We start from the raw sequence: 17,727 nt of genomic DNA, 5'->3' as shown, positions 1-17,727 counted from the left end.
CTATCTCACTTAAGGGGAGAAATGCTGAGAAAAACTTGTCAAGGTAACAGCCCAGGGCAAAGATTCACCAAAAGACTGACACCTAATTATAGGGTATAGAATGCTTCCTTCTACACACACCTTACCACCACATTTACAGTCCCTGAATAACAGAAGATTATAGATGAAAGACTGCAAAGCTCAGACTCTTTTTAAGAAGGGGTTTCTAGGGAAACCCAAAGACAAAACAGGAGACAAAAGGGGTGATAAAAACAAAGATACTGGGCGAGGCGCGGTGGCTCAGGCCTGTAATCCCAGCACTTTGGGAGGCTGAGGCGGGTGTATCACGAGGCCAGGAGATTGAGATCATCCTGGCTAACACGGTGAAACCCCGTCTCTACTAAAAATACAAAAAATTAGCCAGGCATGGTGGCATGCGCCTGTAGGCCCAGCTACTTGGGAGGCTGAAGCAGGAGAGTGGCGTGAACCTGGGAGGCAGAGCTTGCAGTGAGCTGAGATCATGCCACTGCACTCCAGCCTGGGCGACAGAGCAAGACTCCGTCTAAAAAAAAAAAAAAAAAAAAAGATACTGGAGGAAACTCTCAGATGTCAACATTAATTGCAAACAGTAAACACAGTGTAACTCCTAGTCAGATAAACATAAACCCTCACACTGAAGGCCTATTTATCTTAAATGCCATTACCCAATGATGTAATGACGGTATCTAGGCTTCAATAAAAAATGATGAGGCATGCTAAAAGGCAAGAAAAAAAACAGTCTGAAGAGACAAAGCAAATATCAGAACCAGATTCAGCTATGCCAGAGATTTTGGAATTATCAGACCAGAAATTTAAAATAACTCTGATTAATAGGCTAAGGAGACTAATGAAAAAAGTGAACAACATGCAAGACAAGATGGGTAATGTAAGCAGAGAGATTTAAACTTTAAGAAAGAATCAAGAGAAAATGCTAGAAATAAAAAGCATTGTTTTAAGAAGTGAAGAATGTCTTTGATAGGCTTATCAATATATTGAATATGGCTAATGAAACAAAGTCAGTGATCTTGAAGAACTGTCAATATAAACTCCTCAAAGTGAAACGCAAAGATGAAAAAAGAATGAGCAAAACAGTACAGAATATTCACTTATAAACAGTGTGACATACTCATTATAGGAATACAAGAAAAAGAAGGGACAAAGGAACCAAAGAAATATTTGAGTAATAATGGCTGAGAATTTTCCAAAATTAATGACAGACACCAAACTACAGATTCAGGAATTTCAGAGAACACTGACCAGAATAAATGCAAAAAAACAAAACAAAACCCTACACCTATACATATCATATTTAAACTACGAAAAACCAAAGACAGAGAAAATCTTGCAAGAAGCCAGGGAGAAAAAAATCACCTTACCTATTGATAATAATTATATTGAACTTTTTTTTTCAGAAACTATGCAAGTAAGAAGAGAATGAATTGAAATATTTAAAATGTAGAAAGAAAAAACCCACTAACCTGCAAAAATTATCCTTCAAAAGTGAAGGGGAAATAAAGATGTTTTGAGACAAATAACAACTAAGAGAACTTGTTGCCTGAGACCTGGCTTGCAAGAACTGTTAAAGGAAATTCTTTGGAGGGAAGGAAAATTATATATGTTTGCTATGGGATATATGAGGCAAAAAGAAAACCCAGGAAACTCACCACCATGCTGTTCCTTGTGTCTCAAGGCCCTCAGCTGGTCTGCCTTCTTCTCTCCATCTTTCAGAGTCTTTTAAAGTTTGTTTTAAATATAATGTCCAAAGTTTTTAGTTGTACTTAGCAGGAGGCATAAAAGATAGTATGTCACCACCTTCCCAGAAGTGAAAGTATCTTGGTGTATTTCTTAAATCCTTTTACTTCCATGGATGATGTGTTTAGAAGTGAATTTAGATATTGATAATTGAATTGAGATATAATTTTGTACCCTGCTTTTTTCTCCCTTAGCATATGCTGTGAGAAATTTTCCATGTCATTAAAATTTCTTCAATATCAATTTTAATAGCTATATAACATACATACGGATGTGTTAAAATGAATTTAATCATTCTTTTACTGTTGATACTTAAGTTATTGCTATTAGATACAATGCTAAAATGAACATACTTAATACAGACATTAATGTAAATCTCTCCTTATTTCCTAAGATAATTCTTAGAGCTACAATTACTAAATTTAAACATATTTATTTATTTGAAACAAGATCTCACTCTGTCACCCAGGCTGGAGTGCAGTGGCACAATCACGGCTCACTGCAGCCTCAATATCCTAGGCTCAGGTGATTCTCCTGCCTCAGCCTCCAGAGTAGCTGGGACTACAGGCACATGCCACCACACTCGGCAAATTAAAAAATTTTTTTGTAGAGATGGGGTTTCACTATGTTGCCCAGGCTGGTCTCAAACACCTAGACTCAAGTGAGCCTCCCACCTCAGCCTCCCAAAGTGCTGAGATTACAGGCATGAGCCACCATATTTGGCCAAAAATAATAATTTAAATTTTTTCATATATGTTGAAAAATTGCTTTTAAGAACTTCATGCTGTCTTCCAGTTCCAAAATGGCAGCATAGAAGCAAGCTGGCTTCATGCTCCCACAACAGAAAACTAAAAACAAACATACATTACTGAGATTATTACCAGCAATAACCCAGAACCCAAAGATGAGGATGAGACAGTTCCCAGGGCCATGGAGAAGTGAAAAAACTCCAAGCAGATGGAAAGGAAATCAGATTTCCATATCCGCGACTCCCCTCTCCACAACCTGCCTTGCACCAAGCATGTGAAAATATTTCCCCCAACTCGTGATTTCTTCACTAGAAAAAGTGAGATCAAGGTTGACAACCAGCTTCCCTATCACCTTGGGTTCCTGACAAAAGACCTGTCCCTACCTCAACCTATGGGAAGTATCAGGAGTACTTGAAGGGACAAATATCCCTGAGGACAGCCAGAGACAAAGTGGGGAGGTGAGACAACCATCCCAACCCTAGATATTCTGCTCTGTAACTAGGCCAAAGGAGACACCCAATCAGAGTGGCAGTACTATGCTGTAGGAAGCATGTTCCACAGGTCCGCTTGGCACAAACCCTTGGCCAACTGACCCACATTGCCAGAATATCCCCTTTGGGACCTCTTCCATTTGGGACAGGCAGCACTCTCATCCTTTATTAGATTCAAGGCAAACCCCGGGCTTAAGGTGCCATCTAGTGCCAAAAAGGAGACAGCAACCTAGTGGGGGAAGAAAAGATATTCAAAAATTACAAAGAAAAAAGCAAACATATCCATTAAAAACCAAAACAAGCCAGAGAGAGAAGGCTGGAATACATAACTAATTCTTTAATGCAAAGAAACAGACATACAGCCACAACAACAGCAAACAAGGAACCACGACTTCCCCAAAATGAACAAAGCAAGGAACCAGTGACTAACCTTAGTGAGATGTTGATATGCAAGCTCTCTGACCAAGAACAAAATAGCAATTATAAGGAAACTCAGTGATCACCAAGATAACAGAGAAAATCAATTAAGAAATTTATCAAAGAAATTTAACAAAGAGATTGAAATAATAAAAATAAAACCAAACAGAAACCTTGAAAAACATTTGCTGAACTAAAAAATTCACTAGAGGCTCTCAACAGCAGAATGGATAAAGCAGAAGAAAGAATCAGTGAGCTTCAGGACAGGCTATTTGAGAACACACAGTCAGAGAAGAAAAATATAAAAAGGAATGAAGATCACCTACAAGATACAGAAAATTCCCTCAGAAGACCAAATCTAAAAACTATTGATGTTCAAGAGAGAGTTGAAGAAGAGTAAGGGGTAGAAAGCTTATTTAAAGAAATGATAACAGAAAACTTTTGAAAACTTTAGAAAGATATAAATATCCAGGTACAAGAAGGGCAGAGAACACCAAATAGATTCAACCCAAATAAGACCATCTGAACATACACTAATCAAACTCGCAAAGGTCAAGGACAAAGAGAAGACCTTGAAAACAGCAAGAGAAAAGAAGCAAATAGCACATAAAGGAGCTCCAATTAATCTGGCAAAGGACTTCTCAATGGAAACTATATAAGCCAAGAGAGAATGTGAAAACATTTTCAAAGTGCTGAAAGAAAAAAGCTGCCATCGAAGAATACTGTATCCATCAGAGGTATCCTTCAAATATGCTAAGATAAAGTCTTTCCCAGATGGACAAAAGCTAAGCGAATTCACCACCACCAGACCCATGTTAAATCGAATGCTAAAGGGAGTTATTCAATCTGAAAGAAAAAAATCACTAATGTGCAAAGAGAAAACATTGGAAGGCAAAAAAACCTCACTGGTAAAATTAAGTACATAAACAACCTCAGAATACACTAATACTCTGTGTTGTAACACTTACTCAAACTCAAGTATGAAGCCTATAACATAAATCTATTAAAAACAGTAATAGCTACAGCAACCTGTTAAAAGATAGGCAATGTAAAACTATGTGAGACCAAAAAAAGTCAAAATGTATGGGGAATGGACTTAAAGTGTAGAGTTTTTTAAAAGTTTTTTCTTTGTTTCTATTCTTTTTTAGTGATCTAAGATAACATTATCTCTTTAAAATAACTTATTATATCTAGAAGATGTTTTTATAAACTTCATGGGAACCACAATGCAAAAAACTATAATAGATACATTAGAAATAAAAAGCAATGGGATGGGCATGGTGGCTCAGGCCAGGCATGGTGGCTCATGCCTGTAATCTCAGCACTTTGGGAGGCCGAGGCAGGCAAATCACTTGAGGTCAGGAGTGTGAGACCAGCCTGGCCAACATGGTGAAACCCTGTCTCTACTAAGAATACAAAAATTAGCCAGGCATGGTGGCAGGCACCTGTAATCCCAGCCACTCAGCAGGCTGAGGCAGAATTGCCTGAACCTGGGAGGTGGAGGTTGCAGTGAGTCAAGATTGCGACACTGCACTCCAGCCTGGGCAATAGAGAGAGACCCTATCTCCAAAAAATAAATTAATTAATTAAAAATAAATTTAAAAAGCAATGAATTAAAACATACTACCAGAGAAAAATAATCTAACCACAATGAAAGACAGTAAGAAAGGAAGAGAGAATTTACAAAACAACCAGAAAACAAGCAACAAAAATGGTAATAGTCTTTACTTAGCAATAATAAGACTGAATGTAAATGGATTTAGTTCTCCAATTAAAAAACACAGTGTGGCTGAATGGATAAAAGAAACAAGACCCAACTATATGCTGCCTGCAAGAAACCCACCTCAACTATAAAGACACAGACTGAAAGTAAAGACATGGAGTTGATATTCTATGCAACTGGAAACTCAAAAAGAGGAGTAATTATACATAGATAAAATGGACTACAAGTCAAAGACTGTAAAAAGAGTCAAAGAAGGTCATTATATCACTGAAGGAGTCAATTCAGCAAGTAGATAGAACAAGTATAAGTGACTATGCACCCAACATTGGAGCACCCAAGTATATAAGGCAAACATTGTAACAGAGCCAAAAGAGACAGAGAGATTGCAACACAATAATAGTAAGGGACTTTAGCACCCCACTTTCAGTAAGGGACAGATCATCCAGTCTGAAAATCAGCAAAAACTTTCAAGTTAAACTACATACTAGACGAGACAGGTCTAACTGACGTTTATAGAACATTTCACCCAACTGCTATAGAATATACATTCTTTTTTATCAGCACGTGGAATGTTCTCCAGAATAGAGAATGTTCTTAGAAATCATATCTTAGGCCACAAAACACATCTCAACAAATTTTAAAAAGCAGAAACCATATTAATTATTTTTTCTAACTACAATGGGATAAAACTAGAAATCAATAACAAGAGGAACCTTGGAAACTACAGAAACACATGGAAACTAAACAATATGCTTCTGAATGACAGTCAATAAAGAAATTAAAAAGGAAATTTAAATTTCTTGAAACAAATGAAAATGGAAATACAACATACCAAAATTATGGGGCACTGAAAAAGCAGTCCTAAGAGGAAAGTTTACAACAATAAATGCCTACATCAAAAAGTATAAAAACTTCAAATAAACAACCTAATGATGCATCTCCAGGAATTAGAAAAGCAAGAACACACCAAACCCCAAATTAATAAAAGGTAAAAAATAATAAAGACTAGAGCAGAAATAAATGAAATTGAGATAAAAACATATAGAAGATCAACAAAATTAAAAGGTGGTTTTTTGAAAAGATAAAGACAATCAACAAACCTTTAGCTAGACTAAGAAAAAAAGAGATAAAACCCAAATAAATAAAATCAGAAACAAAAAAGGAGACATAACAATTGAGACCACAGAAATACAAAGAATTATTACAGACTACTATGAACAACTACATCCCAACAATTTGGAAAATCTAGAAGAAACAGATAAATTCCTGGACACTTACAACCTATCAAGATTGAACCATAAAGAAATAGAAAGCCTCCACAAACCAATAAGGAGCAAAGAGATCAAAGCCATGATAAAAAGTTTCCTATCTAAGAAAAACCAATGATTTGATGGCTTCACTGCTGATTTTTACCTATCAACCATTTAAAGAATAACTAACACCAATTCTACTCAAACTCTTCAAAAAAAAATGAAGAGAAGGAAATTTCAAACTCATTGTATGAGGCCAGCATTATGCTGATACCAAAACCAGATGAGAATACAACAAAAAAAAGAAAACTATAGGCCAATACCACTCATAAATATAGATGCAAAAATCCTCAACAAAATCCTAGCAAACCAAATTCAACAATACATTTAAAAGATTGTTCACCATGGGTCGGGCGTGGTGGCTCACACCTGTAATCCCAGCACTTTGGGAGGCCAAGGGGGACGGATCACGACATCAGGAGTTCGAGACCAGCCTGCCCAGCATGGTGAAACCCTGTCTCTACTAAAAATGCAAAAAATTAGTGGGGCACGGTGGTACGCGCCTGTAGTCCCAGCTACTTGGGAGGCTGAGGCAGGAGAATTGCTTGAACCCAGAAGGTGGAGGTTGCAGTGAGCCAAGACTGCACAACTGCACTCCAGCCTGGGCAACAGAGAGAGACTTCAAGTGAGATTCATCTCAGGGATACAAGAATGATTTAACACAGTCAAATCAATCAATGTGATACATCACTTTAACAGAACCAAGAACAAAAAACCATATGATCATTCCAATAGATGCTAAAAGCATCTGATAAAATTCAGCATCCCTTGTCTTATTCTGTTTGTGTTGCTATAAAGGAATGCCTGAGGCTGGGTAATTTTTTAAAAAACAGACTTATTTGGCTCATGGTTCTGCAGACTGTAAAAAAAACAGTGCTAGCATCTGCTTCCGGTCAGGGCTTCAGGCTGCTTCCATTCATGGTAGAAGGTAAGGAGAGCCAGTACATAGAGATCACATGGTGAGAGAAGCAGCAAGAGAGAGGAAGAGGTGCCTGTCTCTTTTCAACCAGTTCCCATGGAGACTAAGAGTAGAATTCACTCACTCCCATGAAAATGGCATCAATCCATTCATGAGGGATCCACCCCCACAATCCAAACACCTTCCATCAGGTTCCACCTCTAACACTGGGGATCAACTTTCAACATGAGACTTGGTGGAGCCAAACAAATCACAGTATCCCTTCATGATAAAAAACCTTCAGCAAACTGGGTATAGAAGGAACATACCTGAAAATAATAAATACCATATATGACAAACCCATAGCCAACACCATACTAAACAGGGAGAAACTGGATGCCTTTCCTCTAGTATCTGGAATAAGACAAGGATGCCCACTTTCACAACGTTTATTCCATATAATACTGGAAATCCTGGCCAGAGCAATTAGGCGAGAGAAAGACATAAAAGCACCCAAATTGGAAAGGAAGAAGTCAAATTAGCTTTGTTCATAGACAACACGATCTTATATTCAGAAAAACCTAAAGACACCACCAAAAACTGTTAGAACTGATTAATGAATTAGCAAAGTATACCCACTATGGAAAACAGTATGGAGGTGCCTCAAAAAACTAAAAATAGAACTACCATAAGACCCAGCCATCCCACTACTGGGTATATATCCAAAAGAAAGGAAATCAATATATTGAAGAGAGATTTCCATTTCCATGTTTATTGCAACATTATACACAATAAACAAAACTTGGAATCAACCTAAGTGCCCATCAATGGATGAATGGATAAAGAAAACGTGGTATATATACACAATGAATATTATTTAACCATAAAAAACAAAGGAATCCTGTCATTCACAGCAACATGGATGGAACTAGAGGTCATTATGTTGAGTGAAATAAGTCAAGTACAGAAAGACAAATATATTTCACATTCTCACATGTGAGAGCTAAAAAAAAAAAAAAAAGTGGATCTCATGAACATAGAGAGTAGATTGGTGGTTACCACAAGCAAGGAGGAGAGGGATGAGGGGTGGTTGAAGAGAGGTTGATTAATGGGTATAATATACAGTTAGACAGAAGAAATAAAACCTAGGTTTTACAGATCAATAGGGTGACTATAGTTAATACTATCTACTGTACATTTCAAAATAGCTAGAAGATAATTTGCATGTTTCTAGCTTAAAGAAAAAATAAGTATTTAAGATAATGGAAAATCCAATTACCCTGATTTGATCTTTACACATTATAAGAATGTATCAAATGATCACATGTACCTTGAAAATATATACAACTATTATGTATCAATGAAATAATAAACTGAGTGAAGAAAACTTTGTGCTAATTTACACTTCCACCAGCAGGATAAAAGTATGCCCATTTTGCTGTACCTTCATCAGCACTGAGTATTATGGTGGTTTAAATTAATTTGTTTTCCTTATTTTTAAAGAAAAAATAGTAATATATTGTTTGATTTGCATTTCTCTGGTTTATCTGTAAGATGAAACATTTTTGTTTCATTTGTGTTTCATCAGTTACCAGTGGCATTAAACACTTTCCACATGCTTACTGGTTACTTGCATTTCTATCTCTGTGAGTGGTCTGTTGATGCCCTTCTGTCTATATCAAGTGCTGTTTTTTTTTTTTTTGGCAAGTGTACTTTGTATTTAAGAATCTTAGCAATTTTTGTGTCATATCTGTTGCAAATGTTTTTCCAGTTTGTTGTTATGTTTTATTTTATAATTCTGTTTTAAAAGTTTGTTTTTTTGTTTTAAAAAGATTCAAACCCAAAGAAAAATGGAAAGAACAGTGAGCATGCGAATGCCCCTCACATAGATTACCATGTGTTAACATCTTGTTATGCATGCTTTCTCCCTCTCTCCTCTCTCTCTCTCTGTGTGACTAGAATGTAGTCATATCGTATATAACTGCACTGGAACAGACCAGAATAGATAGGATCCATGGTGTTTCAATAATTGAATGACAATGCACCTTCTAATCTACACTCACCATTGAACAAAAAACCTCTTCCCCTCACTTTTTCTCACTATTACTTGCTTTGTTCTTGTTTCTTTTCTTTTTTTCCCTAAATAGAAGCACAACAGAGCGAGCATAAAATGAAGATTTCTGTGCAGTTCTGATAGTGCTGGTACAGATGGCAGTCACCCTCCTAGTGTCAATAAGCAAAGCATGGTCATTAAGAACAGTGTGAGCAGATATGACAAGCAATAAAATTTGTGAAAGCCAGCAATGGTAAGAGGAGGAACTATCCTTTGACATAAAAGAAAAATCATTCCCAAAGTGTGGATAACAGTGAAACCTATTTTGAAAACAATACAAAAGCACTTTGAGCTCTTTTGATAACGTCCTTATCATTGTTTCAAGATTACTGCTAGGAGAATCTTGCATTTGCTGGATTTGTTATCACCACTTTGTGTACCTACTGGTTTGTCTCTATCAGACAAAACTACCAGATTTTCCCTTAAGCCATGCTGGCTAAAAAGGAAATCTATCTTTTGTGAAAATTAGGCTTACTGATTTTCAGGTAGTTATGGAGCAAAAGAGTGCTAGGTTGTAGATATCTGATTAGGACTCGAGCCTCATCAGTGATTATGCATGTGATCTAGGACTGGTTTACATAACCTCTCTGAGCCTCAGTTTCCTCATCTTTAAAAGGAAAGAGTAAACATTTACCTCGTAGGTTTAAAGAAAGTCCTTTGCAAACTGTCAAGGGTGTTATGAAAATATTAATGATGATGATGAAGATCATGATAAGGATGACAATGAAAATGATCATTATTGCATATCTGTTCTAAACCCTTTTTAAAGGTGTGTCCACGGATAGTATTCATTTGGAAAGAACTCTATTTCCTGGGTTTCCATAGATAAAGTGAAGCCCCATATCTAAACAATGTTGATTCTCAGTTACTCATCGGAACTGTGCTCTGCTGTCAAAGGAACAAACAGAGATCTGCAGTCATTATATGCCTCCCCTCTCAGAAGGAGTTGCTGCCCTGGGACTTTTGGCCTCTGATACTGAATCAGCCTCACAGTTTGAGCAGGCATTGGCAGTTCCTGCTAGCCTGACTGCCGGGTTCCAGTCCTGGCTCAATCCCAGTGCCAGAGGCACTCCAATCCTTCATAGCAACGGGGTAGTAGAATTTCCAGGACCAAGCTCTCAATCATACAGAGAAAGGCCCTCTATATGTCCAAAAAAATATTGGTTCCAGGCAGTCATGCTCATGCCAGAGATTCCAAGGACAAATCATCTGCATTAGAAATACCAAGAATGTTTGTTAAAATGCAGATGCTAGGATGACCCCCTGAGAGTCAGTGAAAGAAAACTGCAAATAAAAGTTTGAGAACCATCACTCTAGACCTGTTGTCTCTCAAATACAGTACCCACATCCCAGGTGATACATAAGATGATGCCATTGGTCATGTGAGGAAAGTATAAGAACTTCTGTTTATATTAAAAAAGAAATAAATAAGAAATTACTTTGTACTACCATTCAATATTCAGCCTGTCACTCGATCCCTCATGTAGTAACATCCCTTGCAGCTTTGGAGGCAACCTGAGAGTGGAGGCTCCAAACAAAACAGTGGACCAGCACTGGTGCGTTTGCTCTCAGGGCATTAGAATGGACTGCAATTTACTCATGCAGTGGGTTTATGAATTGTGTCATTTAATTTCAAGTGTGCTAAGACTGAAAAAACGGACGTGTCTTAAGGCTTTCTGCAAAAAGCACACTGTATTTTCAAGATAATAAGCATCCATGAACAAGAAAATGAGAGTTGACATTTTTACTCCTAGCACGAGCTCTTTTTTCTTCACCCATAGTAGAAAGTAAAAATGATGATGATCCAATCCAACTTAAGAAAAGTCAGCCAAAAAAAACCCCAAAACTTAAAAATTATCTAGAAGACTAACTGAAGTTATGGACTTATACCTATCATCAATGCTGAACCTCACCTAAGTATAGAGTATGATGTCTTTTTTTTTTTTTTTTTTTTTTTTTTTTTTTTTGAGACGGAGTCTCACTCTGTCGCCCAGGCTGGAGTACAGTGGCGTGATCTCGGCTCACTGCAAGCTCTGCCTCCTGGGTTCACGCCAGTCTCCTGCCTCAGCCTCCTGAGTAGCTGGGACTATAGGCGCCCGCCACTACGCCTGGCTAATTTTTTTTGTATTTTTAGTAGAGACGGGGTTTCACCGTGTTAGCCAGGATGGTCTCGATCTCCTGACCTCATGATCCGCCCGCCTCGGCCTCCCAAAGTGCTGGGATTACAGGCGTGAGTCACTGCGCCCGGCCGAGTATGATGTCTTGAGATATTAATTACAGCCAGTATAAAGCCATTATAATTAACAAGATTAAGCAATCAGAACATTATAGTTAATGAACACTATTAGCAAGAACTAAAAGTTTTGTGCTATTCACACAATTTTTTAAAATTTTAAAAATACTTATTTCATCTTTATCTTACTAAAAATTTATATGTTGGTACATTTTATAATGTATTCACTATATATAATAAAAATATATAATTTATAAATAATTATACACATATTATGAATATATGCCCAAATCCTTTGACCGATGGCTATGTCAATAAAAGGACAAGTCCTGCTTCTGTCCCAATTCAAAACTTAGAGAAAGTTAAGTCTCCTCTTCGACCCCCTGATCAAGATTGTGATTAAGCAGCCCACTCTTCAGTGAGTCGTGCCATTAGTAAATGAAAAACACCTTCCTACTTGGATATTCTAAGGACTTTGTTAAGGAAACTTAGAAGAAAAATGCAATAAATTGTCCCATCTCCTCCTTCTAGGCATGAGAACTTGAAGAAATTCTGGGCTCTGTAACCTGCTTTGGATATAATCTAGCAATCCATGCCAGACTCTGAAGCCAAGTCTATTCATGACAGCGTCTTGGGGCAAGTGCAGAACCAGGTATGATTGGGAGCACAGAAAATGTCAGTCACGGGCCATAGTCTCCCATCTCTGGGATTCTCTTGTTTCTACATATTCCCATCTACTGAGTCACATGCTATGACTTTCATTTTGACTTTCAGGACCTGCTTGTTTACTTTGAAGACCCAGTTTGGATTTTTCTCCAGTTTTTTTGTTTAACCTTGTCCCATCTCATTTCATGTCTGATGGCATGCCACTTTAGCCCTACACATTCACAGCTAGGACTGAGAGATGCTCATGCCACTCCTCCAGGTTTATAGGGCCCATACAAACTTGACGGGCTCCCCATCTTCCTGGTAAGAAGGCCAATGAATTATACTACTGTACTGAATAGGAAAGATATGATCCAAGTACCACTTCTGGGAACTAACTCCGTGCCCCAGTCAATGTCTTCCTTCACTCTTCCAGACCCTAGTAAGGAGCAAAGGCACTCCTTGGCAAAAGAGAACTGTGTAAGAAAAGATTTCTGCCAGATACTTTCTGTTTTGTTCTCTGTAGCTGCAATTGCTACCTACGTAGCTCTTTTCAGCTATCTTAACCTGAAATCTACAGTCCAGACTCCTGGTTCTCTGTCAAGATGAAAGGATAAAGAGGAAGACAGAGACAGTAGAACTTGAGTATTGGATTCTTTCATTAGAATTGGTGACAGCTCTTCTCCTGTTTGCTTTTCCCCACCCCTTCCATTCTGAGGTTTTCTTACTTGCTGCTTGTATGCTTGATCCTTTGATGACACACCTTCTCCATCTGCTATAGGCCTCTTGGCTGCCAACTATATAGGCACTGAACTTTGCCTTGGTAGGCTCTCTTGTATATATATATATATATATATATATATATATATACACACACATATGGTAGGAGAGTGAAAGAGAAAGGGAGAGAAGGAGGAGGGAGAGAGAGAGAGAGAGAGCGCAAGCATAGCTGGATCATGAAGATAAATAGAGGAGTACAGTGGTATTTGGCCTCCTAGATGGCCCCCAATGATCCCCACTGCCTGGTATTCATGACCTTGTATAATCCCTTCTCTTTGAATGTGGGCTAAACCTACTGGATCACTTCTAACAACAGAACAGAGTAGACGTGACACCAGTTCTGAAATTAGGTTACAAAATGACGGTGGCTTCCATTTAGGGCACTCTTTTCCACTCTCTGGATCTCTTTTGGGTCACCAGCTGCCATGCTGTAGAAATACTCAGGCAGCTTAAGAGAGATCCACATAGTGAGGAACAAAGGCCTGCCAGTAACTATGAGTCAGCTTGGAAGCAGATCTTTCCCTGTCCTTCCACCCATTGTCAAGTTTTCAGATGAGATTGCCCCAGTCAATACTTACATTGCAGCCTGTGAGAGACCCTGAGCCAGAGGCACTTAGCTCACCTGTGCCCAGATTCCTGACCCATAAAAACTGTAAGTATTTGTTGTTCTAAACCACTACATGAGTGATTTCTTACACAATAGATAACTAATACAAGTGCCTTGCAGGCAGTAGGGATGAAACTGTGTTGAATACAAAGATGACAGATGTTTATGTCTGCAAGGAGGTCCAGGTAACAATAGGGAGACCAGGAAAGGGCTGCCTCTACCAAAGGATGATGGATGCCTGTGGCACTGCCTTCATGTAGGGAAAGGGAGACAGGTCCAATGTACATCCAAAGCTCTGCTCCCAGTACTGACTTGGCTATGTCTACAGCTTTCCTTGACTTCTTGTGCACTGTTTATGAAACTTTACTTCACTGCCTAATATTTTTCATTTATGCTGGGTGCATATATAAAACACAAATAAGGGCTACAGGATTTTTAAGTTTAGTACAAAAGTTTAATCTACACTCATTCAAATTCAGGAGGCCTGTGTGTAAAAAGTCCAAAGATAAGGCAAGGTCACTTATTTTTAACTCAATTCTAATTTTAATAAATCATCTCTTAGGATGCATATAATAGATATTTCAAGCATTTTATTTTTGTTTTGTTTACCCTGGATACCAAAATTATCTGTATAATCAAGCACATAAGACATTCTAAAAACCGTAAAGTACCAGGTGATCTAAATAGTGTGAAAACTGATTTGCATTAAAATGTTTCCTTTCAAAGTTAAATTTTAGATACCTTTCACTATAAAATAACAACAACAAAGAGTAACAGCAAAACCCAGGACACTGAAATAATTGTTATGGTGTCAAGCATTAGAACTCAATAGAAATAATCTATAATCACTTCATTGAAGTCCAAATTCTACCATTATTTTTTTTAAATCTGCATAAACTTGAGGGGTACAATTCTGTTCCAGGTATATACTGTTAATGATGTAGTCTTGGTTTTAATGTATCCCTCACCTGAACAATGTTCACTGTACTTGATCTACCATTAACTTCTTATGCAAAACCTCTACTAGAATTAATAGAAAGGATGTTAACAAAGCCAAGAAAACATTGCCTATATTTTACAGTCATCTCACTTGAGTGAGAAAAGTTATTTCTCAATTTTATTTACTTTGGGCTCTAAATGGCTGTTTTACTTACCATTTGGAAGCCTGGGGAGTATATAAGCTCTCATCATTAACAGAAGTCGTTAATACATTCTGGTTTACAACATTTAAATACTTCTCAATGTGAATCTGTTACAGAAATGTCAAAGTTTAGGCAATTATTGTGGACTTAAGATACTCAGCTAATTTACTTCATTAGGTTAACACTCTGAATCCTGTAATTAAGCCAAAAGCACAACATGCTATATATTATTACATGCCTAACGTATCATTAGGCATCTCAAGGCCAAATTACTTCAACCATCCCAGAAAGCATAATAAACTGAGACTCAACGCTTGAGTGACCTGTGGTACACTCTTTTTTTTTCCTTTTTTTTTTAGACAGGGTCTTGCTCTGTTGCCCAGGCTGGAGGGCAGTGGTGTGACAATGGCTCACTGCAGCCTCAACCTCCAAGGCTTAAGCAATCCTTCCACCTCAGCCTCTTGAGCAGCTGGGACCACAGGCACATGCCACCATGCCTGGCTAATTTTTTTATTTTTTGTAAAGAGACAGGGTTTCCCTATATTGCCCAGCCTGTATGGCACTCTTTACGAATAAAATTGTGCACAATAGTCAGCGCATCTTTAGCCAGGTAAATCTACTAGGCAATACAGACATTGAGTAATGTCTTTTTTTTACAGGGACTTAGAGCAAGCATCCAAAGAAAGCATTTGGTCTTTAGGCAACATTATTTAAATGAGCCAACTCAAAGACTCCAGCTGGGTCCATCCCTCTCACCATCAGGTAATATGACAAAGATGTGCTACAAAATATACCACATTTCTCACAGCCTTGGGAGCTGAGAGATGAAGCAGATAACATAGTAGATTAAAAGTCTGAATCAAGAGCAGAGACACTGAAAATAAGAGGTCTAGAAGGTGAAGATGGACGGAAGATGGACCCCATTAGCTTGTTTCATAAATGAATATTATCCTGGTCCGAAGACTGGATTCTCCCCTGACCTTAGATCTGTTTGTAATGATGAAGTTCCTATCTACTTTACTTCTCTAGCCCAATATTGGTATATTTCTTTAGTTTTACCCACTTGATTATAACATTACAAAAACGAATAGCTTAAAATATTTAGGCTATTGGGGAAAGCCAACTCTTATTTTTTATATACTTTTATTTTTGAGACAGAGTCTCACTCTGTAGCCCAGGTGAAACACAGTGGGGCAATCAAGGCTTACTGCAGCCTCAACTTCCTGGGCTCAAGCGATCCTCCCACCTCAGCCTCCTGAGTAGCTGGGACTACAGGTGTGTGCCATCATGCCTGGCTAATTTTTTAAAAAATTTTTTGTAGAGACAGGGTTTCGCCATGTTGCCCAGGCTGATCTCAAACTCCTGGGCTCAAGTGATCTGCCTGCCTTGGCCTCCCAGAGTGCTTGGATTACAGCCCTGCACCACTGTGCCCAGCCAACTCTTCTCTTTTAGAATCTCAGTAAATCCCAGAAAATCTGCAATATAGTGGTCAGGCATATTGTTGGATTGACAGTAATTATTTTTCATTGCTTCTTGGCCTTTTGGCTAAGATCAAGTAATAGTAATTATTTTTCATACTCCAAGTTATTTTTATAAAACCAAATTTAGGAGTTGTCACTGCATCATCTTACATTTAACCTACTTAAATTCTTTGTGAAATATGACAGAATATAATATAATATAATATAATATAATCAGTTAATAATTATCATGAGAACAAATAACAAAACAAGAATGCTGATGACTGCTCTAAATTCAGCTTTGTTACAGAATTATGCAGGACTCTATGAGAACTGCAATTCCTTTCTTCTAGAGGATGCTTTGTCTCCTTCCAGTATTTTATTTAATATCTAAAGCTCTACTTACTCTTAACCCCATTTCAGTCCTTTTGATTGCTGTTTCAAGACTCTGAATATCTAGAGTCTCTCCTTTTTCCTCAGGTGAGAATTTTGTTAATTTCTCCTTTAACTGATAAAGGTCTTCATGGATCTATAGGTATAAAAATGAAAAATATTGAAATAATCCACACATAGTCCACCTATAGCAGTTAGTTATCTTAAAGGTTTGCAATGTACTTGAATTGGTAGAGACACAAAGCTGATTTTATGGTATTCATTGAAAAGGACCACTTTTATGGTTGTAAGGTATTCTTTTCTTTTTTTTTTTTTTTGAGATGGAATTTCACTTGCTCAGGCTGGAGTGCAATGGTGTGATCTAGGCTCACTGCAACCTCCGCCTCCCAGGTTCAAGTGATTCTCCTGCCTCAGCCTCCTGAGTAGCTGGGATTACAGGTGTGTGCCACCACACCCGGCTAATTTTTGTATTTTTAGTAGAGACGGGCTTTCACCATGTTGGTCAGGCTGGTCTCAAACTACTGTCCTCATGATCTGCCCACCTCAGCCTCCCAAAGTGCTGGGATTACAGGCATGAGCCACCACGCCTGGCCTGGTTCTAAGGCATTCTTTATTGAGAATGCTCTATTATTGTCTCTCAGATTGTGAAAAATTATGCTTTCATATTATTTCTGTTTTTCCTTCTCCCATGAGAAATAGATTTAAGATAACACTGCAACTCAAATGGTTTCTACTTTTTTAAGTGGTAAAAGAGTTCAGTCAGAGATGATAAGAGGTTTGTGCCAGACTCCAGTTTCTACAAATTGGTTAAGAGGAAAGAAAACAAAAAACTTCCAGCAAAGAAGTTGTAGCAGAAGCAATGTCTTTCAAAAGACTATTGTAAATGTGTTGTCAGTGCCTGTTGGTTTTCCATCCCAGGCTGGGTCTTCCCCACTTACTGCTCTGAAGAAGTAGTTTGGTAGGTGTTGTGACCTTGATTTTGTTTTATGTAGTGAG

The 17,727-nt window shown here is 37.9% G+C and overlaps 1 protein-coding gene across 10 annotated transcripts in view; it reads right to left on the bottom strand.

Moving 5' to 3' along the window:
• Positions 1-17,727, bottom strand: part of IQCH (IQ motif containing H) — a 250,784-nt gene that overhangs the window by 227,142 nt on the left and 5,915 nt on the right. For 8 of the 10 annotated variants that reach the window (XM_012507362.2, XM_030814630.1, XM_012507363.2 and 5 more), the window contains exon 2: positions 16,745-16,867. Coding sequence is in view for 2 of the 10 variants with exons in the window: in XM_003267135.2 (XP_003267183.2) it covers positions 14,891-14,985; positions 16,745-16,867 (218 nt within the window). In the remaining 8 variants the exon portion in view is untranslated. Of the gene's footprint in view, positions 1-14,890; positions 14,986-16,744; positions 16,868-17,727 lie in introns of all 10 variants that reach the window. The other 2 variants (XM_003267135.2, XM_003267136.2) reach the window with 1 other exon arrangement.

This window comes from Nomascus leucogenys, chromosome 6 (genome assembly GCF_006542625.1).
Source record: "Nomascus leucogenys isolate Asia chromosome 6, Asia_NLE_v1, whole genome shotgun sequence".
NCBI lineage: Eukaryota > Metazoa > Chordata > Mammalia > Primates > Hylobatidae > Nomascus > Nomascus leucogenys.
The sequence above is the reverse complement of the archived record's forward strand: the minus strand, read 5'-3'. Positions and strand labels throughout refer to the sequence as shown.